We start from the raw sequence: 25,082 nt of genomic DNA, 5'->3' as shown, positions 1-25,082 counted from the left end.
TATGGGCATGTTTCCTGCCCCATTATAAGTCAATGGGAATTTTCGGGTGCCTCTTACACCCCAGGGGTACAACTTACACCCCATTGTGATCCATGTTCTTACAGAGCCTACCACCCTCTTCAAATGTTGTAACCCACATGTTTCTACAAAATCCTCGAGCGGAGCTATGACCCGTCAAAGTTGGGCGCAATGTTAAAGCAATGGGATTTTTCGGGTGGTTTTTCGCCCCCCTTTCAGAAATCCTGCACCCGATCCCTTATAAAAGTCATAGCACCCCTCTCCTCAATAATCCGGTCGATTTGAGCCCTCTTTTGTGGGACTACGTTAAACCGTGCGGGACGAGTTACGCGCCGAAAAAGTGTCCAGAAAAAGAAGAATAATAACTAGATAGGTACATTTCCTGAAGAAAATGTGAAGTGGTGCTTGCCGTGGCAAAATTCTGGGGGCAATGTATGATTATACTCAGAGTCACGAGTCAAACGGGCCAACCCCCGTGTCTCTACAATGTTCTGTTGTGGAGATATAAGGCTTTGTTTATTGAAGGTAGTATGATTACCATGAAGCTAGCATGATGTTAGCATAATTAACGTGAAGGTAGTATGATGTTAACATGATTAGCATGAAGCTAGCATAAAGCGAACATCATTAGCATGAAGCTAACATGATGTTAATATGATTAGCATGAAGTTAGCATGATGTTAGCATGATTATCAGGAAGTTGGCATGATGTTAGCATGATTAACATGAAGTTAGCAGGAAGTTAGCATGAAGTTAGCATGAAGTTAGCATGAAGTTAGCATGAAGTTAGCATGAAGCTAGCATGAAGCTAGCATGAAGCTAGCATGAAGCTAACATGATTAGCATGAAGCTAGCATGATAAGCATGAAGCTAGCATGATTAGCATGATGTTAGCATGATTAGCATGAAGTTAGCATGAAGCTAGCATGAAGCTAACATGATTAGCATGAAGCTAGCATGATTAGCATGAAGCTAGCATGAAGCTAACATGATTAGCATGAAGCTAGCATGAAGCTAGCATGAAGCTAACATGATTAGCATGAAGTTAGCATGAAGCTAGCATTAAGCTAGCATGATTAGCATGAAGCTAGCATGAAGCTAACATGATTAGCATGAAGCTAGCATGATTAGCATGAAGCTAGCATGATTAGCATGATTAGCATGATGTTAGCATGATTAGCATTGTGTTAGCATTGTGTTAGCATGAAGCTAGCATGATTAGCATGAAGCTAGCATGAAGCTAGCATGATTAGCATGAAGCTAGCATGAAGCTAGCATGATTAGCATGAAGCTAGCATGATTAGCATGAAGCTAGCATGATTAGCATGAAGCTAGCATGATGTTAGCATGATGTTAGCATGATGTTAGCATGAAGCTAGCATGATTAGCATGAAGCTAGCATGAAGCTAGCATGATTAGCATGAAGCTAGCATGAAGCTAGCATGATTAGCATGAAGCTAGCATGATTAGCATGAAGTTAGCATGATTAGCATGAAGCTAGCATGATGTTAGCATGATGTTAGCATGATGTTAGCATGATTAGCATGAAGCTAGCATGATTAGCATGAAGCTAGCATGAAGCTAACATGAAGTTAGCATGATTAGCATAAAGCTAGCATGAAGCTAACATGATTACCATGAGGCTAGCATGATTAGCATGATGTTAGCATGATTAGCATGAAGTTAGCATGATGTTAGAATGATTAGCATAAAGATAGCATGATGTTAGCATGATTAGCATGAAGCTAGCATGATGTTAGCATGATTAGCAAGAAGTTAACATGAAGTTAGCATGAAGCTAGCATGATTTAATGTGAAGTTAGCAAGATTTATTATGAAATTAGCATTAAGCTAGCATGAAACTAGCATGAAGCTAGTATGACTTAGCATTAAGCTAGCATGAAGCTAACATGACCCAAAGACCCAACCCCCATGTCTCTATGATGTTCGGATCCAGAGATATAAGGCTTTGTTTATTCGGTTGCTAGGGTGCTCATATTTGGTTGCTAGGGGCGTGGCTTGGGAGTGGCCAATGATGTCGCCAGTTATTACACTCCGAGTCACAAGTAAAACGGTCCAACCCCCGTGTCTCTACGATGTTCTGATGTCGAGATATAACTGTTTAAATGTTATGTTGCTAGGGTGCTCAAAAGTGGTTGCTAGGGGCGTGGCTTAATACCTCAATAAGGATCCTGAGAGACTGATTGGATGTCTGGGTAAAATGAGCCCACCCCCAAGTCTCTATGACACTGTGCTGCAAAGATATCCATCCTGGCATTTTATAATGGCAGTCTATGGGAGATGTTGCTAGGGTGCCAAAAATTGTTGCTAGGGGCGTGGCTTAATAGCTCTGGGATGAGTCTGAGAGACTGATTGGATGCCCGAGTAAAATGAGCCCACCCACTTATCTCTACGACACTGTAAAGCAAAGATATCCCATCTGGAACTGTTTTATTCCCTTATATGGGCATGTTTCCTGCCCCATTATAAGTCAATGGGGCACTTTTGGGCACCTCTTACACCCCAGGGGTACAACTTACACCCCATTGTGATCCATGTTCTTACAGAGCCTAACACCCTCTTCAAATGTTGTAACCCACATGTTTCTACAAAATTTTCGAGCGGAGCTATGACTCGTCAAAGTTGGGCGCAATGTTAAGTCAATGGGATTTTTCGGGTGGTTTTTCGCCCCCCATTCGGAAATCCTGCACCCGATCGCTTATAAAAGTCATAGCACACCTCTCCTCAATAAGCCGGTCGATTTGAGCCCTATTTCATGGGTCTACGACAAAGCGTGCGGGACGAGTTACGCGCCGAAAAAAGTGTCCAGAAAAAGAAGAATAATAATAACTAGATATTAAAGTTTGAAGACAAACTTTATGTTGGCTTGAAAAAGCGTAGCTTGAACGTTTAAAACGGTTTGACAGAAGTTTAGTTTAGTAGGCTATCTGGCTGTTAGAATGTTTAAGTATGAAGGTAGCATGATTAGCATGAAGTTAGCATGATGTTAGCATGATTAGCATGAAGTTAGCATGATGCTAGCATGATTAGCATGAAGCTAGCATGATGCTAGCATGATTAGCATGAAGCTAGCATGATGCTAGCATGATTAGCATGAAGCTAGCATGATGCTAGCATGATTAGCATGAAGCTAGCATGATGCTAGCATGATTAGCATGAAGCTAGCATGATGTTAGCATGATTAGCATGAAGCTAGCATGATGCTAGCATGATTAGCATGAAGCTAGCATGATATTAGCATGATTAGCATGAAGCTAGCATGATGCTAACATGATACGCATGAAGATAGCATGATGTTAGCATGATTAGCATGAAGCTAGCATGATGCTAGCATGATTAGCATGAAGCTAGCATGATATTAGCATGATTAGCATGAAGCTAGCATGATGCTAACATGATACGCATGAAGATAGCATGATGCTAGCATGATTAGCATGAAGATAGCATGATGCTAGCATGATAAGCATGAAGCTAGCATGATGCTAGCATGATTAGCATGAAGATAGCATGATGTTAGCATGATTAGCATGAAGCTAGCATGATGCTAGCATGATTAGCATGAAGCTAGCATGATGCTAGCATGATTAGCATGAAGCTAGCATGATGCTAGCATGATTAGCATGAAGCTAGCATGATGCTAGCATGATTAGCATGAAGCTAGCATGATGTTAGCATGATTAGCATGAAGCTAGCATGATCTTAGCATGATTAGCATGATGCTAGCATGATTAGCATGAAGCTAGCATGATGCTAGCATGATTAGCATGAAGCTAGCATGATGTTAGCATGAAACTAGCATGATTCTAGCATGATTAGCATGAAGCTAGCATGATTAGCATGAAGCTAGCATGATTCTAGCATGATTAGCATGAAGCTAGCATGATGCTAGCATGATTAGCATGATGCTAGCATGATTAACATGAAGCTAGCATGATGCTAGCATGATTAACATGAAGCTAGCATGATGCTAGCATGATTAGCATGATGCTAGGATGATTAACATGAAGCTAGCATGATTAGCATGAAGCTAGCATGATGCTAGCATGATTAGCATGAATCTAGCATGATGATAGCATGATTAGCATGATGATAGCATGATTAGCATGAAGCTAGCATGATGTTAGCATGATTAGCATGAAGCTAGAATGATGTTTGCATGATTAGCATAAAGCTAGCATGATGCTAGCATGATTAGCATGAAGCTAGCATGATTAGCATGATGCTAGCATGAAGCTAGCATGATTAGCATGAAGCTCGCATGATGCTAACATGATTAGCATGAAGCTAACATGATGTTAGCATGATGAGCATGAAGCTAGCATGATGTTAGCATGATAAGCATGAAGCTAGCATGATGCTAGCATGATTAACATGAAGTTAGCATAATGTTAGCATGATTAGCATGAAGCTAGCATAATGTTAGCATGATTAGCATGAAGCTAGCATGATGATAGCATGATTAGCATGAAGCTAGCACGATGTTAGCATGATTAGCATGAAGCTAGCACGATGTTAGCATGATTAGCATGAAGCTAGCATGATGATAGCATGATTAGCATGAAGCTAGCATGATGATAGCATGATTAGCATGAAGCTAGCATGATGCTAGCATGATTAGCATGAAGCTAGCATGATGTTAGCATGATGTTAGCATGATTAGCATGAAGCTAGCATGATTCTAACATGATTAGCATGAAGCTAGCATGATTCTAGCATGATTAGCATGAAGCTACCATGATTAGCATGACGCTAGCATGAGGCTAGCATGATTAGCATGAAGTAAGCATGAAGGTAGCATGATTTAGCATGAAGTTGCCAAGATTTATTATGAAATTAGCATAAAGCTAGCATGAAACTAGCATGAAGCTAGTATGACTTAGCATGGAGCTAGCATGAAGCTAACATGACCCAAAGACCCAACCCCCATGTCTCTATGATGTTCAGACCAAGAGATATAAGGCTTTGTTTATTATGTTGCTAGGGTGCTCATATTTGGTTGCTAGGGGCGTGGCTTAATGCATCAATAAGAATCCTATTAAGACTGATTGGATGCCTGAGTAAAATGAGCCCACCCCTATGTCTCTATGACACTCTGGTGTAAAGATATCCATCTGGGCTTTTTATAATGGTAGTCTATGGGAGATGTTGCTAGGGTACCCAAAATTGTTGCTAGGGGCGTGGCTTACTAGCTTTGGGGCAATCCTAAGAGACTGATTGGATGACTGAGTAAAATGAGCCCACCCCCATGTCTCTACGACACTCTAAAGTAAAGATATTCCATCTGGGACGCTTTTATTCCCTTATATGGGCATGTTTCCTGCCCCATTATAAGTCAATGGGAAATTTTGGGGGCCTCTTACACCCCAGGGGTACAGCTTATACCCCATTGTGAGGTATGTTCTTACAGAGCCTGTCAGCCTCCTTAAATGTGGTAAGCCACAAGTTTCTACAAGTTTCTCACTCGCAGCTATGACCCGTCAAAGTTTGTCTCAATGTTAAGTCAATGGAAATTTTGGGGTGTTCGAGACCCCCGTTTAGGAATTCGGAAGGTCCCATCAGTTAGAAAAGATATAGCACACTAAGTCAGACCAGTCTGAAGGTCTGTGGAAAATTTGGTGCATGTAGCTTGAAAGCCCTAGGACGAGTTCGTGTCAGAAATTTTGGGGGGAGAAAAAGAATAATAACTAGATAGAAAAGTTTGTTGACAAACTTTATGTTGGCTTGACAAAGCGTAGCCTGTACGTTTAAAAAGGTTTGACAGATGTATAGTTTAGTAGGCTATCTGGCTGTTAGTATGTTTAAGTATGAAGCTAGCCTGATTTAGCATGAAGCTAGCATGATTAGCCTGAAGCTAGCATGAAGCTAACATGGTTAACATGAAGCTAGCATCAAGTTAGCATGATTAGCATGAAGATAGCATGATGCTAACATGAAATAGCATGAAGCTAGCATGATGCTAACATGAATTAGCATGAAGCTAGCATGATGCTAACATGAATGAACATGAAGCTAGCATGGTGCTAACATGAATTAGCATGAAGCTAGCATGATGCTAACATGAATTAGCATGAAGCTAGCATGATGCTAACATGAATTAGCATGAAGCTAGCATGATGCTAAAATGAATTAGCATGAAGCTAGCATGATGCTAACATGAATTAGCATGAAGCTAGCATGATGCTAACATGAATTAGCATGAAGCTAGCATGATGCTAACATGAATTAGCATGATGCTAACATGAATTAGCATGAAGTTAGCATGAAGCTAGCATGATGCTAACATGAATTAGCATGAAGCTAGCATGATGCTAACATGAATTAGCATGAAGCTAGCATGATGCTAATATGAATTAACATGAAGCTAGCATGATGCTAACATGAATTAGCATGAAGCTAGCATGATGTAAACATTAAATAGCATGAAGCCAGAATGATGCCAACATTAATTAGCATTAAGTTAGCATTATTCTAACATTAATTAGCATGAAGCTAGCATGATGCTAACATGAAATAGCATGAAGCCAACATGATGCTAACATGAAATATCATGAAGCCAGCATGATGCAAACATGAATTAGCATGAAGAAAGAATGAAGCTAACATGAATTAACATGAAGCTAGCATGATGCTAACATGAATTAACATGAAGCTAGCGTGATGCTAACATGAATTAGCATGATGCTAACGTGAATTAGCATGAAGCTAGCATGATGCTAACATGAATTAGCATGATGCTAACGTGAATTAACATGAAGCTAGCATGATGCTAACATGAATTAGCATGAAGTTAGCATGTTGCTAACATTAATTAGCATGAAGCTAGCATGATGCTAACATGAATTAGCATGAAGTTAGCATGTTGCTAACATTAATTAGCATGAAGCTAACATGATGCTAACATGAATTAGCATGAAGCTAGCATGATGCTAACATAAATTAGCATGAAGCTAGCATGATGCTAACATGAATTGTGAATGAATGTCTCTATGATGTTCGGATCCAGAGATATAAGGCTTTGTTTATTATGTTGCTAGGGTGCTCATATTTGGTTGCTAGGGGCGTGGCTTAATACCTCAATAAGAATCCTTAGAGACTGATTGGATGCCTGAGTAAAATGAGCCCACCCCCATGTCTCTGTGACACTGTGCTGCAAAGATATCCATCTGGGCATTTTATAATGGCAGTCTATGGGAGATGTTGCTAGGGTACCCAAAAATGGTTGCTAGGGGCGTGGCTTAACAGCTATGAGACGATCCAGAGAGACTGATTGGATGCCTGAGTAAAATGAGCCCACCCCCATGTCTCTACGACACTCTAAAGTGAAGATATTCCATCTGGGACGCTTTTATTCCCTTATATGGGCACGTTCCTTGCCCCATTATAAGTCAATGGGGAAATTTGGGTGCCTCTTACACCCCAGGGGTGAGACTTACACCCCAATGTGATGTATGTTCTTACAGAGCCTGCCAGCCTCTTCAAATGTGGTAACCCACAAGTTTCTACAAATTTCTCGTTCGCAGCTATGACCCGTCAAAGTTGGTCGTAATGTTAAGTCAATGGAAATTTTGGGGTGTTTGAGCGCCCCGTTTAGGAATTCGGTAGGTCCCTTCAGTTAGAAAAGTCATAGCATAAATCTACGTACCAGTCTTAAAAGTTTTGTAAAGTTTTGTGGGTGTAGCTTGAAAGCTCTAGGAGGAGTTACAGTTCGAAAAAGTGTGGACCAGAAGAATAATAATAACTAGATAGGTACATTTCCTGAAGAAAATGTGAAGTGGTGCTTGCCGTGGCAAAATTCTGGGGACAGTATATGATTATACTTTCAGTCACGAGTAAACGATCCAAACCCCGTGTCTCTCCGATGTTCTGATGCGGAGATATAAGGCTTTGTTTACTCTGTTGCTAGGGTACTGTATTTGGTTGCTAGGGAAAAATTTGGCATCCCATAATGATTACACTCTGAGTCACGAGTCATAAGGTCCAACCCCCGTGTCTCTACGATGTTCTGATGCAGAGATATAAGGCTTTGTTTATTCGGTTGCTAGGGTACTGTATTTGGTTGCTAGGGAAAAATTTGACATCCCATAGTGATTACCTGCCGAGTCACGAGTCAAACGGTCCAACCCCCGTGTCTCTACGATGTTCTGATGCGGAGATATAAGGCTTTGTTTACTCTGTTGCTAGGGTACTGTATTTGGTTACTAGGGAAAAAATTGGCATCCCAGAATGATCACACTCTGAGTCACGAGTGAAACGGTCCAACCCCCGTGTCTCTACGATGTTTTTTGATGCAGAGATATAAGGCATTGTTTACTCTGTTGCTAGGGTACTGTATTTGGTTGCTAGGGGGAAAATTGGCATCCACTAGTGATAACCCTCCGAGTCACGAGTCAAACGATCCAACGCCCGTGTCTCTACGATGTTCTGATGCGGTGATATAAGGCTTTGTTTACTCTGTTGCTAGGGTACTGTATTTGGTTGCTAGGAAAAAAATTGCCATCCACTAGTGATTACCCTCCGAGTCACGAGTCAAACGGTCCAACCCCTGTGTCTCTACGATGTTCTGATGCGGAGATATAAGGCTTTGTTTACTCTGTTGCTAGGGTACTGTATTTGGTTGCTAGGGAAAAAAATGGCATCCCATAGTGATTACACGCCGAGTCACAAGTCAAACGGTCCAACCCCCGTGTCTCTACGATGTTCTGATGCAGAGATATAAGGCTTTGTTTACTCTGTTGCTAGGGTACTGTATTTGGTTGCTATGGAAAAAAATGGCATCCCATAGTGATTACACACCAAGTCACAAGTCAAACGGTCCAACCCCCGTGTCTCTACGATGTTCTGATGCGAAGATATAAGGCTTTGTTTACTCAGTTGCTAGGGTACTGTATTTGGTTGCTAGGGGAAAAAATGGCATCCCATAATGATTACACTCCGAGTCACGAGTCAAACGGTCCAACCACCGTGTCTCTACGATGTTCTGAGGTGGAGATTTAAGGCTTTGTTTACTCTGTTGCTAGGGTACTGTATTTGGTTGCTAGGGAAAAAAATGGCATCCCATAGTGATTACACGCCGAGTCACAAGTCAAACGGTCCAACCCCCGTGTCTCTACGATGTTCTGATGCGGAGATATAAGGCTTTGTTTACTCTGTTGCTAGGGTACTGTATTTGGTTGCTAGGGAAAAAATTGGCATCCCATAATGATTACACTCTGAGTCACGAGTCAAACGGTCCAACCCCCGTGTCTCTACGATGTTCGGATGTTGAGATATAACTGTTTGAATTTTATGTTGCTAGGGTGCTCAAAAGTGGTTGCTAGGGGCGTGGCGTAATACCTATGTAAGGATCCTGAGCGACTGATTGGATGCCTGAGTAAAATGACCCCACCCCCATGTCTCTATGACACTGTGGTGCAAAGATATCCATCTGGGCATTTTATAATGGCAGTCTATGGGAGATGTTGCTAGGGTGCCCAAAATTGTTGCTAGGGGCGTGGCTTAATAGCTCTGGGATGATCCTGAGAGACTGATTGGATGCCCGAGTGAAATGAGCCCACCCACTTATCTCTACGACACTGTAAAGCAAAGATATCCCATCTGCAACTGTTTTATTCCCTTATATGGGCATGTTTCCTGCTCCATTATAAGTCAATGGGAATTTTTGGGTGCCTCTTACACCCCAGGGGTACAACTTACACCCCATTGTGATCCATGTTGTTACAGAGCCTACCACCCTTTTCAAATGTTGTAACCCACATGTTTCTATAAAATCCTCGAGCGGAGCTATGACTCGTCAAAGTTGGGCGCAATGTTAAGTCAATGGGATTTTTCGGGTGGTTTTTCGCCCCCCTTTCGGAAATCCTGCACCCGATCCCTTATAAAAGTCATAGCAGACGTGTCCTCAATAAGCCGGTCATTTTGAGCCCTGTTTCATTGGTCTACGACAAACCGTGTGGGACGAGTTACGCGCCGAAAAAGTGTCCAGATATAAGAATAATAAATAAATTATAATAAGTATGAGCAATAGTAATAGTGATGCCTTGCATAAATGCAAGCACCACTAACTAGATAGGTACATTTCCTGAAGAAAATGTGAAGTGGTGCTTGCCGTGGCAAATTTCGGGGGACACTATATGTTTATACTCCATACCACAAGTAAAACAATCCAACCCCTGTGTCTCTACGAAGTTCTGATACGGAGATATAAGGCTTTGTTTACTCTGTTGCTAGGGTACTGTATTTGGTTGCTAGGGAAAAAATTGGCATCCCATAATGATTACACGCCGAGTCACGAGTCAAACGGTCCAACCCCGGTGTCTCTACGATGTTCTGATGCGGAGATATAAGGCTTTGTTTACTCTGTTGCTATGGTACTCTATTTGGTTGCTAGGGAAAAAATTGGCATCCCATAATGATTACACTCCGAGTCACGAGTCAAACGGTCCAACCCCCGTGTCTCTACGATGTTCTGATGCGGAGATATAAGGCTTTGTTTACTCTGTTGCTAGGGTAGTGTATTTGGTTGCTAGGGAAAAAATTGGCATCCCATAATGATTACACTCCGAGTCACGAGTCAAACGGTCCAAACCCCGTGTCTCTACGATGTTCTGATGCGGAGATATAAGGCTTTGTTTACTCTGTTGCTAGGGTACTGTATTTGGTTGCTAGGGAAAAAATGGCATCCCATAATGATTACACTCCGAGTCACAAGTCAAACGGTCCAACCCCCGTGTCTCTACGATGTTCTGATGCGGAGATATAAGGCTTTGTTTACTCTGTTGCTAGGGTACTGTATTTGGTTGCGAGGGAAAAAATTGGCATCCCATAATGATTACACGACGAGTCACGAGTCAAACGGTCCAACCCCCGTGTCTCTACGATGTTCTGATGCGGAGATATAAGGCTTTGTTTACTCTGTTGCTAGGGTACTGTATTTGGTTGCTAGGGAAAAAATTGGCATCCCATAATGATTACACTCCGAGTCACGAGTCAAACGGTCCAACCCCCGTGTCTCTACGATGTTCTGGTGCGGAGATATAAGCCTATGTTTACTCTGTTGCTAGGGTACTGTATTTGGTTGCTATGGAAAAAATTGGCATCCCATAATGATTACACTCCGAGTCACTAGTCAAACGGTCCAACCCCCGTGTCTCTACGATGTTCTGATGCGGAGATTTAAGGCTTTGTTTACTCTGTTGCTAGGGTACTGTATTTGGTTGCTAGGGAAAAAATTGGCATCCCATAATGATTACACTCCGAGTCACTAGTCAAACGGTCCAACCCCCATGTCTCTACGATGTTCTGATGCGGAGATATAACTGTTTGAATTTTATGTTGCTAGGGTGCTCAAAAATGGTTGCTAGGGGCGTGGCTTAATACCTATGTAAGGATCCTGAGAGACTGATTGGATGCCTGAGTAAAATGAGCCCACCCCCATGTCTATATGACACTGTGGTGCAAAGATATCCATCTGGGCATTTTATAATGGCAGTCTATGGGAGATGTTGCTAGGGTGCCCAAAATTGTTGCTAGGGGCGTGGCTTAATAGCTCTGGGATGATCCTGAGGGACTGATTGGATGCCCGAGTGAAATGAGCCCACCCACTTATCTCTAGGACACTGTAAAGCAAAGATATCCCATCTGGAACTGTTTTATTCCCTTATATGGGCATGTTTCCTGCCCCATTATAAGTCAATGGGAATTTTCGGGTGCCTCTTACACTCCAGGGGTACAACTTACACCCCAATGTCATGTATGTTCTTACAGAGCCTACCACCCTCTCCAAATGTTGTAACACACATGTTTCTACAAAATCCTCGAGCGGAGCTATGACCCGTCAAAGTTCGGCGCAATGTTAAGTCAATGGGATTTTTTGGGTGATTTTTTGCCCCCCTTTCGGAAATCCTGCACCCGACCCCTTATAAAAGTCATAGCACACCTCTCCTCAATAAACCGGTCGATTTGAGCCCTCTTTCATGGGTCTACGGCAAACCGTGCGGGACGAGTTACGCGCCAAAAAAAGTGTCCGGATGTAAGAAGAAGAAGAAGAAGAAGAACTAGATAGGTACATTTCCTGAAGAAAATGTGAGTGGTGCTTGCCGTGGCAAAATTCTCGGGACAATATATGATTATACTCCAAGCCAAATGTAAAACAATCCAATTCTCGTGTCTCTGCGATGTTCTGATGCGAGATATAAGGCTTTGTTTATCCGGTTGCTAGGGTACTGTATTTGGTTGCTAGGGAGAAAATTTGCATCTACTAGTGATTACACTCCGACTCACAAGTCAAACGGTCTAACCCCCGTGTCTATACGATGTTCTGATTCGGAGATATAAGGCTTTGTTTACTCTGTTGCTAGGGTACTGTTTTGGTTGCTAGGGAAAAAATTGCCATCCACTAGTGATTACATGCCGAGTCACAAGTAAAATGGTCCAACCCCCGTGTCTCTACGATGTTCTGATGCGGAGATATAAGGCTTTGTTTACTCTGTTGCTAGGGTACTGTATTTGGTTGCTAGGGGAAAAATGGCATCCACTAGTGATTACCCTACGAGTCACGAGTCAAAAGGTCCAACCCCCGTGTCTCTACGATGTTCTGATGCGGAGATATAAGGCTTTGTTTACTCTGTTGCTAGGGTACTGTATTTGGTTGCTAGGGAAAAAATTGGCATCCCATAGTGATTACACTCTGAGTCACGAGTCAAACGGTCCAACCCCTGTGTCTCTACGATGTTCTGACGCGAAGATATAAGGCTTTGTTTACTCTGTTGCTAGGGTACTGTATTTGGTTGCTAGGGAAAATATTGGCATCCCATAATGATTACACGCTGAGTCACGAGTCAAACGGTCCAACCCCCGTGTCTCTACAATGTTCTGATGCGGAGATATAAGGCTTTGTTTACTCTGTTGCTAGGGTACTGTATTTGGTTGCTAGGGAAAAAATTGGCATCCCATAGTGATTACACTCTGAATCACGAGTCAAACGGTCCAAGCCCCGTGTCTCTACGATGTTCTGATGCGGAGATATAAGGCTTTGTTTACTCTGTTGCTAGGGTACTGTATTTGGTTGCTAGGGAAAAAAATCGGCATCCCATAATGATTACACGCTGAATCACGAATCAAACGGTCCAACCCCCGTGTCTCTACGATGTTCTGATGCGGAGATATAAGGCTTTGTTTACTCTGTTGCTAGGGTAATGTATTTGGTTGCTAGGGAAAAAATTGGCATCCCATAATGATTATACTCCGAGTCACAAGTCAAACGGTCCAACCCCCGTGTCTCTACGATGTTCTGATGCGGAGATATAAGGCTTTGTTTCCTCTGTTGCTAGGGTACTGTATTTGGTTGCTAGGGAAAAAATTGGCATCCCATAATGATTACACTCTGAGTCACGAGTCAAATGGTCCAACCCCCGTGTCTCTACGATGTTCTGATGCGGAGATATAAGGCTTTGTTTACTCTGTTGCTAGGGTACTGTATTTGGTTGCTAGGGAAAAATCGGCATCCCATAATGATTACAAGCTGAGTCAAGAATCAAACGGTCCAACCCCCATGTCTCTACGATGTTCTGATGCGGAGATATAAGGCTTTGTTTACTTTGTTGCTAGGGTAATGTATTTGGTTGCTAGGGAAAAATTTGGCATCCCATAATGATTACACGCTGAATCACGAATCAAACGGTCCAACCCCCGTGTCTCTACGATGTTCTGATGCGGAGATATAAGGCTTTGTTTACTCTGTTGCTAGGGTAATGTATTTGGTTGCTAGGGAAAAAATTGGCATCCCATAATGATTATACTCCGAGTCACAAGTCAAACGGTCCAACCCCCGTCTCTCTACGATGTTCTGATGCGGAGATATAAGGCTTTGTTTCCTCTGTTGCTAGGGTACTGTATTTGGTTGCTAGGGAAAAAATTGGCATCCCATAATGATTACACTCTGAGTCACGAGTCAAATGGTCCAACCCCTGTGTCTCTACGATGTTCGGATGCCGAGATATAACTGTTTGAATTTTATGTTGCTAGGGTTCTCAAAAGTGGTTGCTAGGGGCGTGGCTTAATACCTATGTAAGGATCCTGAGAGACTGATTGGATGCCTGAGTAAAATGAGCCCACCCCCATGTCTCTATGACACTGTGGTGCAAAGATATCCATCTGGGCATTTTATAATGGCAGTCTATGGAAGATGTTGCTAGGGTGCCCAAAAGTGGTTGCTAGGGGCGTGGCTTAATAGATCTGGGATGATCCTGAGAGACTGATTGGATGCCTGAGTGAAATGAGCCCACCCACTTATCTCTACGACACTGTAAAGCAAAGATATCCCATCTGGAACTGTTTTATTCCCTTATATGGGCATGTTTCCTCAATGGGAATTTTCGGGTGCCTCTTACACCCCAGGGGTACAACTTACACCCCAATGTCATGTATGTTCTTACATAGCCTACCACCCTCTTTAAATTTAGTAACCCTGATGTTTCTATGAAATCCTCGCTCTGACCTATGACCCGTCAAAATTTTTGCAATGTTAAGTCTATGGGATTTTGCCCCATTGACTTTTCATTGGGCATTTTTGGGCACCTCTTACACCCCAGGGGTACAACTTACACCCCATTGTTATCCATGTTCTTACAGAGCCTACCACCCTCTTCAAATGTTGTAACACACATGTTTCTACAAAATCCTCGAGCGGAGCTATGACTCGTCAAAGTTGGGCGCAATGTTAAGTCAATGGGATTTTTCGGGTGGTTTTTCGCCCCCCTTTCGGAAATCCTGCACCCAATCGCTTATAAAAGTCATAGCACACCTCTCCTCAATAAACCGGTCGATTTGAGCCCGCTTTCATGGGACTACGGCAAACCGTGCGGGACGAGTTACGCGCCGAAAAAACGTGCAGACATAAGAATAAGATATAATAACTAGATAGGTACATTTCCTGAAGAAAATGTGAAGTGGTGCTTGCCGTGGCAAATTTCGGGGGACAGTATATGTTTATACTCCATACCACAAGTAAAACAATCCAACCCCGTGTCTCTACGATGTTCTGATGCGGAGTTATAAGGCTTTATTTACTCTGTTGCTAGGGTACTGCATTTGGTTGCTAGGGGAAAAAATGGCATCCACTAATGATTACACTCCGAGTCACGAGTCAAACGGTCCAACCCCGTGTCTCTACAATGTTCTGATGCAGAGATATAAGGCTTTGTTTACTCTGTTGCTAGGGTACTGTATTTGGTTGCTAGGGAAAAAATTGGCATCCACTAGTGATTACATGCCGAGTCACGAGTCAAACAGTCCAACCCCCGTGTCTCTACGATGTTCCGATGCGGAGATATAATGCTTTGTTTATTCCGTTGCTAGGGTACTGTATTTGGTTGCTAGGCAAAAACTTGGCATCCCATAGTGATTCCACTCTGAGTCATGAGTCAAACGGTCCAACCCACGTGTCTCTACGATGTTCTGATGCGGAGATATAAGGCTTTGTTTACTCTGTTGCTAGGGTACTGTATTTGGTTGCTAGGGAAAAATTTAGCATCCCATAGTGATTCCACTCTGAGTCACGAGTCAAACGGTCCAACCCCCATGTCTCTACGATGTTCTGATGTGGAGATATAAGGCTTTGTTTATTCCGTTGCTAGGGTACTGTATTTGGTTGCTAGGGAAACATTTGGCATCCCATAGTGATTCCACTTTGAGTCACGAGTCAAACGGTCCAACCCCCATGTCTCTACGATGTTCTGATGTGGAGATAAAAGGCTTTGTTTATTCGGTTGCTAGGGTGCTCTTATTTGGTTGCTAGGGGCGGGGCTTGGGAGTGGCCAGTGATGTGACCAGTTGTTACACTCCGAGTCACAAGTAAAACGGTCCAACCCCCGTGTCTCTACGATGTTCTGATGCCGAGGTATAACTGTTTGAATTTTATGTTGCTAGGGTGCTTAAAAGTGGTTGCTAGGGGCGTGGCTTAATAGCTCTGGGACTATCCTGATGAATTGATTGGATGTCTGAGTAAAATGAGCCCACCCCCATGTCTCTATGACATTGTAAAGTGAAGATATCCCGTCTGGGCATTTTATAATCGCAGTCTATGGGAGATGTTGCTAGGGTGCTCAAAAGTGGTTGCTAGGGGCGTGGTTTAATAGCTCTGAAATGATCCTGAGAGACTGATTGGATGCCCGAGTAAAATGAGCCCACCCACTTATGTCTATGACACTGTAAAGCAAAGATATCCCATCTGGAACGGTTTTATTCCCTTATATGGGCGTGTTCCCTGCCCCATTATAAGTCAATGGGGAAATTTCGGGTGCCTCTTACACCCCAGGGGTACAACTTACACCCCAATGTGATGTATGTACTTACAGAGCCTACCACCCTCTTCAAATGTTATAACCCACATGTTTCTACAAAATCCTTGAGCGGAGCTATGACTCATCAAAGTTGGGCCCAATGTTAAGTCAATGGGATTTTTCGGGTGGTTTTTCACCCCCCTTTCGGAAATCCTGCACCCGATCCCTTATAAAAGTCATAGCAGACGTGTCCTCAATAAGCCGGTCATTTTGAGCCCTGTTTCATTGGTCTACGACAAACCGTGTGGGACGAGTTACGCGCCGAAAAAGTGTCCAGATATAAGAATAAATAAATAAAGATATAAATAATAAGTATGAGCAATAGTAATAGTGATGCCTTGCATAAATGCAAGCACCACTAATAATTATAATAATAAGTATGCAAGATAATAATAGTGATGCCTTGCATAAATGCAAGCACCACTAAAAATATCCCTGAGGAATAGTAATAGTGATGCTTTGCATAAATGCAAGCACCACTAACTAGATAGGTACATTTCCTGAAGAAAATGTGAAGTGGTGCTTGCCGTGGCAAATATAGGGGGACAAAATCTTCTAAGAATGATTATACACCCAGTCATGATTAAAACAATCCAAACACTGTGTCTCTACGATGTTCTGATGTGGAGATAAAAGGCTTTGTTTATTTGGTTGCTAGGGTACTGCATTTGGTTGCTAGGGAGAAAATTGGCATCCACTAGTGATTACACTTCAAGTCTCGAGTCAAACGGTCCAACCCCCGTGTCTCTACGATGTTCTGATGCAGAGATATAAGGCTTTGTTTATTCCGTAGCTAGGGTACTGTATTTGGTTGCTAGGGAGAAAATTGGCACCCCATTATGATCATACTCCAAGCCACAAGTAAAACGGTCCAACCCCCGTGTTTCTACATTGTTCTGATGCGGAGATATAAGGCTTTGTTTATTCCGTTGCTAGGGTACTAAGTTTGGTTGCTAGGGAGAAAATTGGCATCCCATAATGATCATACTCCAAGCCACAAGTAAAATGGTCCAATCCCCGTGTCTCTACGATGTTCTGATGCGGAGATATAAGGCTTTGTTTACACTGTTGCTAGGGTACTGTATTTGGTTGCTAGGAAAAAAATTGTCATCCACTAGTGATTACACGCCGTGTCACGAGTAAAACGGTCCAACCCCCGTGTCTCTTCGATGTTCTGATGCGGAGATATAAGGCTTTGTTTACTCTGTTGCTAGGGTACTGTATTTGGTTGCTAGGGAAAAAATGGCATCCACTAGTGATTACTCTTCGAGTCATAAGTCAAACGGTCCAACCCCCGTGTCTCTACGATGTTCTGATGCGAAGATATAAGGGTTTGTTTACTCTGTTGCTAGGGTACTGTATTTGGTTGCTAGGGAAAATATTGGCATCCACTAGTGATTACATGCCGAGTCACGAGTAAAACGGTCCAACCCCCGTGTTTCTACGATGTTCTGATGCGGAGATATAAGGCTTTGTTTACACTGTTGCTAGGGTACTGTATTTGGTTGCTAGGGAAAAATTTGGCACCCCATAGTGATTCCACTCTGGGTCACGAGTCAAACGGTCCAACCCCCGTGTCTCTACGATGTTCTGATGCGGAGATATAAGGCTTTGTTTATTCGGTTGCTAGGGTGCTCTTATTTGGTTGCTGGGGCGGGGCTTGGGAGTGGCCAATGATGTGACCAGTTGTTACACTCCGAGTCACAAGTAAAACGGTCCAACCCCCGTGTCTCTACGATGTTCTGATGCCGAGGTATAACTGTTTGAATTTTATGTTGCTAGGGTGCTTAAAAGTGGTTGCTAGGGGCGTGGCTTAATAGCTCTGGGACTATCCTGATGAATTGATTGGATGTCTGAGTAAAATGAGCCCACCCCCATGTCTCTATGACATTGTAAAGCGAAGATATCCCGTCTGGGCATTTTATAATCGCAGTCTATGGGAGATGTTGCTAGGGTGCTCAAAAGTGGTTGCTAGGGGCGTGGCTTAATAGCTCTGAAATGATCCTGAGAGACTGATTGGATGCCCGAGTAAAATGAGCCCACCCACTTATCTCTATGACACTGTAAAGGAAAGATTTCTAATCTGGAACGGTTTTATTCCCTTATATGGGCGTGTTCCCTGCCCCATTATAAGTCAATGGGAAATTTCGGGGGCCTCTTACACCCCAGGGGTACAACTTATACCCCATTGTGATGTATGTTCTTACAGAGCCTACCACCCTCTTTAAATGTTATAACCCACATGTTTCTACAAAATCCTTGAGCGGAGCTATGACCCGTCAAAGTTGGGCCCAATGTTAAGTCAATGGAATTTTTCGGGTGGTTTTTCGCCCCCCTTTCGGAAATCCTGCACCCGATCCCTTATAAAAGTCATAGCAGACGTGTCCTCAATAAGCCGATCATTTTGAGCCCCGTTTCATTGATCTACGACAAACCGTGTGGGACGAGTTACGCGCCGAAAAAGTGTCCAGATATAAGAATAAATAAATAAAGATATAAATAATAAGTATGAGCAATAGTAATAGTGATGCCTTGCATAAATGCAAACACCACTAATAATAATAATATCCCTGAGGAATAGTAATAGTGATGCCTTGCATAAATGCAAGCACCACTAATAAGCTTAGATCGAAGAACAGTATGTTGGCTTTGTCAAGCCAACATAATAAGTTTAAAAGCAATAACAATATATTGGCTTTTTCAAAGCCAACATAATTATAATAATAATAAGTATGAGAGATAATAATAGTGATGCCTTGCATAAATGCAAGCACCACTAATTATAAACTAGATAGGTACATTTCCTGAAGAAAATGTGAGTGGTGCTTGCCGTGGCAAATTTCGGGGGACAGTATATGATTATACTTCCAGTCATGAGTAAAACGATCCAAACCCCGTGTCTCTATGATGTTCTGATGCGAAGATATAAGGCTTTGTTTATTCGGTTGCTAGGGTACTATATTTGGTTGCTAGGGAAAAAATTGGCATCCCATAGTGATTACACTCTGAGTCACGAGTCAAACGGTCCCACCCCCGTGTCTCTACGATGTTCTGATTCGGATATATAAGTCATTCTTTTATCTGTTTCTACGGTACTGTATTTGGTTGCTAGGGAAAAAATTGGCATCCCATAATGATTACACTCTGAGTCACGAGTCAAACGGTCCAACCCCCGTGTCTCTACGATGTTCTGATGCGGAGATATAACTGTTTGAATTTTATGTTGCTAGGGTGCTCAAAAGTGGTTGCTAGGGGCGTGGCTTAATACCTATGTAAGGATCCCGAGAGACTGATTGGATGCCTGAGTAAAATGACCCCACCCCCATGTCTCTATGACACTGTGGTGCAAAGATATCCATCTGTGCATTTTATAATGGCAGTCTATGGGAGATGTTGCTAGGGTGCCCAAAATTGTTGCTAGGGGCGTGGCTTAATAGCTCTGGGATGATCCTGAGAGACTGATTGGATGCCCGAGTGAGATGAGCCCACCCACTTATCTCTACGACACTGTAAAGCAAAGATATCCCATCTGGAATTGTTTTATTCCCTTATATGGGCATGTTTCCTGCCCCATTATAAGTCAATGGGAATTTTTGGGTGCCTCTTACACCCCAGGGGTACAACTTACACCCCATTGTGATCCATGTTCTTACAGAGCCAACCACCCTCTTCAAATGTTGTAACCCACATGTTTCTATAAAAACCTAGAGCGGAGCTATGACTCGTCAAAGTTGGGCGCAATGTTAAGTCAAAGGGATTTTTCGGGTGGTTTTTCGCCCCCCTTTCGAAAAACCTGCTCCCGATCGCTTATAAAAGTCATAGCCACCATCTCCTCAATAATGCGGTCGATTTGAGCCCCCTTTATGGGACTACGCCAAACCGTGCGGGACGAGTTACGCGCCGAAAAAGTGTGCAGACATAAGAATAATAATTATTATAATAAGTATGAGCAATAGTAATAGTGATGCCTTGCATAAATGCAAGCACCACTAATAATAATAATAATAATAATAAAAAGCCCAGTAACAACAGTACAGCGCATTTTCAATGCACTGTAATTAAATCCCTCACATAGTTCAGTCTATTGTTGAAATCAAAAAGCGCTGAATGGGGTCTGCGTCACGTGCGTGTGTCCCTCTACGTTGCTCCATCACAGTAGGGGGCGGTATTCAACTATCAGCGCAACCCGACACAAAACCTGAAGAAGAAGAAGAAGAAGAAGAAGAAGAAGAGACAGCAGCGAGCAAAGCAGGAAAATAAATCTATACACGTGCACTGGTAACTATACTTTACTCTTTATCATCATTTAAACAAGTCTCAATGTTTTACACGAGGTGTGCAGGAGTATTTTAAATGACTTACTGTATGTGTAATCTTGACTGAAATACTGTCTGCTCAGATCAGATATAAAGAAGCTCAAGACAAACATGAATGTATTTAATGTTGTTCACTTGATCTTATAGTGAAGAAGAGGAAATAAATTGAGTTTTTAAATTGAGGATGTTAACAACACACCAGAGCAGATTATTATCATCATCATCATCTGCTTTATTATTTACATTTTACTCGTTTACACTTCAGATCACTTTGTTTACTGCACTCGCTTTCTGATGAACACTTATTTTTAAAACTTCACTCTTAATATTGTTCACAAATATGTATTTACTTCCTACAACATTTTGACGTTTATTTTGTATAGATTTTTAGTGTTCTGCTTTACTTGCTAGTTGAAAGTACACAATGTTTAAAAAGTGCCTTTATGTTTCCAAGAAATTTATGAAAATGCAAAATTAAGAAATTCTTTAAGTCTTAAAACTTGAATAAAGATTTGGTATTGATGTTAAGTAATTTTTTTTGTTATTTTTTAAGGTTTGATTTCAGTTCCTCAGGAAAGTTTTCTTTGTGGAAGTTTGGTTCCCGTAACGTTACTGTAACTTTATTCTGGGTTGAGCAGCACTGTCTGTCAATTGTTTTTATCTAGGTTATATTCGGGTTGGGTGGTGGTATATACTGTTATCATGAAATAAAATGTTAGCAGTAACAGATTTTTTTTTATTCAGTGTAGGGATCCGAACAAGTGAAATGACTGAATAACCTTTAAAGTACAATGAAGTCTTTTATAATGCAATCAAATAGTAAGCAGCACAGAAGGAGAGACATGCACGCTTCATAAATGCAACAAACATATTGGTTAAAGCATTTTAAAGTGTCTGAGAAAGATGCAAAAACATGCAGCACTACAAGTTTTATTTATTATTTAACATCAAGATTCATAATGATATAAACGATGTTATAATTACATACATTTCTCAGGATCAGAATTAAAACATTTAAAAGCATTGAAAGAATCTGCGTTGTTCTTAATTTTGACATACATTTTCATTTTTACACCAGACAACAGACATATATATCAGTTCAAAATATTGGTTATCGGTCTACTTGATTTGTAATAATCGGTATCAACACTGGTTATGAAAAACACACACCGGTCGATCTTTAGTAACCACAAATATCCTATTATCTCACTACAGGAATCAAAGTTTAACAAAGATATTTTCAGTAAAACTATAATAAAGTAATAAAAATTTACTAAAAACAAGAGAAATATACTATAGTAAAACCATGGTTGATTTTATAAGGGATACTTGACAAAACATAAGATTTTTAATAATAATGATAACTTTATTTTATAATAACTTTTTTTCATATAGCACCTTTTAAAGGAGCTTCTCAAAGTGCTGAGATAAGACTATGTGTATAAACCATTTCAATAAGAATATGTGTATTAGACTCAAGTTAAACTCTTAAAATTTGTGTAAAACCTTTTTTCATTAAACCATTTAAGTAGAGATGCTCCGATCACGATTTTTGCATCTTCGTGATTGGCTGATACCTTATATTTTAAAGCTGATATTCAAGCTCTTTGATGACTTTAACTGTTAACATTTTTCTAGATAAAGTAATACCACATATGTTGCCTTTGTATATTACTTGCAGTAATCAGGTATATTATTGTTTTAATAGAGAATCAAATAAATAAGCACAAGAAATATTTCTTCTGCAAATAGAAATTTAATATCTCTTTAAAAAGGTTTATTTCTCTTAAAAGTAATAAACATAAAACACTTCACAGTCTGTACTGTATGAATTAAATATAAATGCATTTGTATAAAGTAGGGCTGTGCAAAAAGTCGGCTGCGATTCTCATGCGTGTTTCATCAGTTAAGCCGGTTCGGTGATTACTAGTAAATCGGCATCAGCTGCTTTCAGATGGAGCGGCATTTACTATACAGAGCCGTAATTCACCGAGAAGTTAAGCAAAATCACGTTCATAATCGAGGAAAATCGACTCCAATAACTCTGTGCGATTTTGCCTAAGTTCTCAGGACATTCTGTCGTTTTAAAATGTATTTTTGTAAAGATGTTTTGTAACAATTCATAACTAAATGAAAAAAATGTTGTAGTTTTTATAAAACCTAACTTGAATTGAATTGAGTGTTTTTAAATACATTTTTGACAGATGTTATGTTTGTTTTAGATAACGATGGAAGTAAAAGAGGAAGCTCAGGAACTGAATGAAGTGGAGAAGAGACAACCAGAACCTAATGATGTCATCGCTGAAGAAAAATCTCACTTTAATCAACATGGAAAGAGTTCACCTTCACCAAAAGGACAACATAGTGATGACATGAACAATAAAGAGAGACGTCACACGTGCCAGGAGTGCGGTAAAAGTTTGAAATACGCTAAAAACTTTTATATGCATTTGAGAACTCACACAGGAGAGATGTCGTTCAAATGCCCACATTGTACAAAGAGTTTTACACACGTGAGTAACTATAAGAGACACGTGAAAACCCACACGAAAGAGAAACCATACACCTGTCTTCAGTGTGGGAAGAGTTTTACACGAAAAGAGTCACTAAAGCTGCATTTGAGATCTCACACCGGAGAGAAACCTTACACCTGTCCTCAGTGTGAAAAGAGCTTTGCAGAGAAAGCGCTTCTTAAAAATCACATAACAATTCACACTGGTGACAGACCTTTCATTTGTCCTCAGTGTGGAAAAGGTTTTTTACGAAAATTAATTCTGGAAAATCACTTGAGAACCCATACTGGTGAGAAACCTTTCATCTGTCCTCAATGTGGAAAGAGTTTTAAAAATAAATCTCATCTAAAGTGTCACATAACAGTTCACACAGGCGTGAAGCCCTTCACCTGTCCTCAGTGTGATAAACGTTTTACAGAGAAAGGGCTTCTTAAAAGTCACATAACAATGCACACCGGTGACAGACCTTTCACTTGTTCTCAGTGTGGAAAAGGTTTTCTACGAAAATTAGGTCTGGAAAATCACTTGAGGACTCATACTGGAGAGAAACCTTTTACGTGTACTTTATGCGAAAAGAGTTTCAAAACCGCATCATATTTTAAAATCCATCAGCAGACTCATTGTGAAGAAAACTCATTCAACTGTGACGAGTGTGGGAAAACATTCGGCTCAGCATTTTTCTTAAAACGACACCAGAAATATCATGTCAGTGAAAAGTCTTACACGTGTTCTGTTTGTGAAAAGAGTTTTGCACTGAATGTATATTTGAAAAAACATCAGAGAATACATGCTGATGAGAAAACTCATGTTTGCGCTGAGTGTGGGAAAAGTTTTTTGACTACTGAAACCTTGAGAAAGCACCAAAGAATTCATACTAGAGACAAACCAATGAAATGATACATGTAAGAAATAGATTTGTTGTATTTGTGTGTGGGGGGGATTGGACACAGTGGAGTGTGTTTCAGTGATGCTGTTTTTTGTAGTTTCTAATATAGAAATCCTAATTCTGAGCACTGTAATGAGTGTCATACGGGTTTATCTGTATTTACCACAGCTGTGTTAGAATCAAGAGTCTGATGAAATGAAATCAATGTCTGTTACTTACTGAAATATTACTCTGCTGTCTCTTCTCATACCAACATGCAGTTTTTTCCTGCAAAATCGTTTAATAAAAAGTTTCAAATCAGTATCTCATGTACAATTAATTACTTGTGTGTAATGACTTAGTCTTGTTAAATTTAGCTCATTGCTAGGAAACGCTGTGTTTAATATTTCTCACATGCTTACCATTTTTTACAAGTTCACCATCTTAAGTCACGTTGGTTCTCGTGTTAGTTTTGGTTCTTTATTGTTGAATGTTGTAAAATGTGTCGTGCTGAATTCAATTACACAATTCAAGCAGTTATTTAAACGGGTAGCAGTATCACGTGGAGGCCGAAGAGTTTAAAGACAAGCAACTCCACCAAGCAGGGACACTCGCAAGGCACTTGAGTATTGAACTTTTTTCTATTTATGCCTTTCTTCTTTCTTGTACATTTCCTATTCTTCTCTTTTGAGACTGTGTTTTCATTTCCCTACTGTATCACGCCGACAGCAACACAATGCAAATAATCTTCACTTTTTCACTGTCCAGAATTTTGGGCCGATTTTCCCCCTTCCGACAATCCTAGCTATGTCCTGATGATCTTGATGTGTTAAGAGTGTCCTTGCCAGATTTTGTGAGATTTCCTATGTTAACAGTCCAGACTCTGGTTGAAAATCTGTTCATGTGTGTTATGCTGTTTTTGACAAATCATGGCACACCACACACAATAGGAGCAAAACAGTTAAATCTAGGATTTATCATCTAGGATTTTTATCATGTTTCTGATCTATCA

General features: G+C 41.1%; 1 protein-coding gene across 1 annotated transcript; it reads left to right on the top strand.

Annotated features, from left to right (window-relative positions):
* The first annotated feature begins 20,492 nt into the window (after positions 1-20,492).
* Positions 20,493-24,319, top strand: LOC141359455 (uncharacterized). Its single transcript, XM_073861928.1, has 2 exons — positions 20,493-20,654; positions 22,915-24,319. The coding sequence occupies exon 2, from the start codon at positions 22,921-22,923 to the stop codon at positions 24,100-24,102; it is 1,182 nt and encodes a 393-aa protein (XP_073718029.1). The 5' UTR covers positions 20,493-20,654; positions 22,915-22,920; the 3' UTR covers positions 24,103-24,319.
* Positions 24,320-25,082: the final 763 nt, after the last annotated feature.

This window comes from Misgurnus anguillicaudatus, chromosome 23 (genome assembly GCF_027580225.2).
Source record: "Misgurnus anguillicaudatus chromosome 23, ASM2758022v2, whole genome shotgun sequence".
NCBI lineage: Eukaryota > Metazoa > Chordata > Actinopteri > Cypriniformes > Cobitidae > Misgurnus > Misgurnus anguillicaudatus.
The sequence above is the reverse complement of the archived record's forward strand: the minus strand, read 5'-3'. Positions and strand labels throughout refer to the sequence as shown.

Coding starts and splice junctions, on each gene's coding strand:
- LOC141359455 (XM_073861928.1), top strand. CDS start 22,921: ATGGAAGTAAAAGAGGAAGCTCAGGAACTGAATGAAGTGGAGAAGAGA.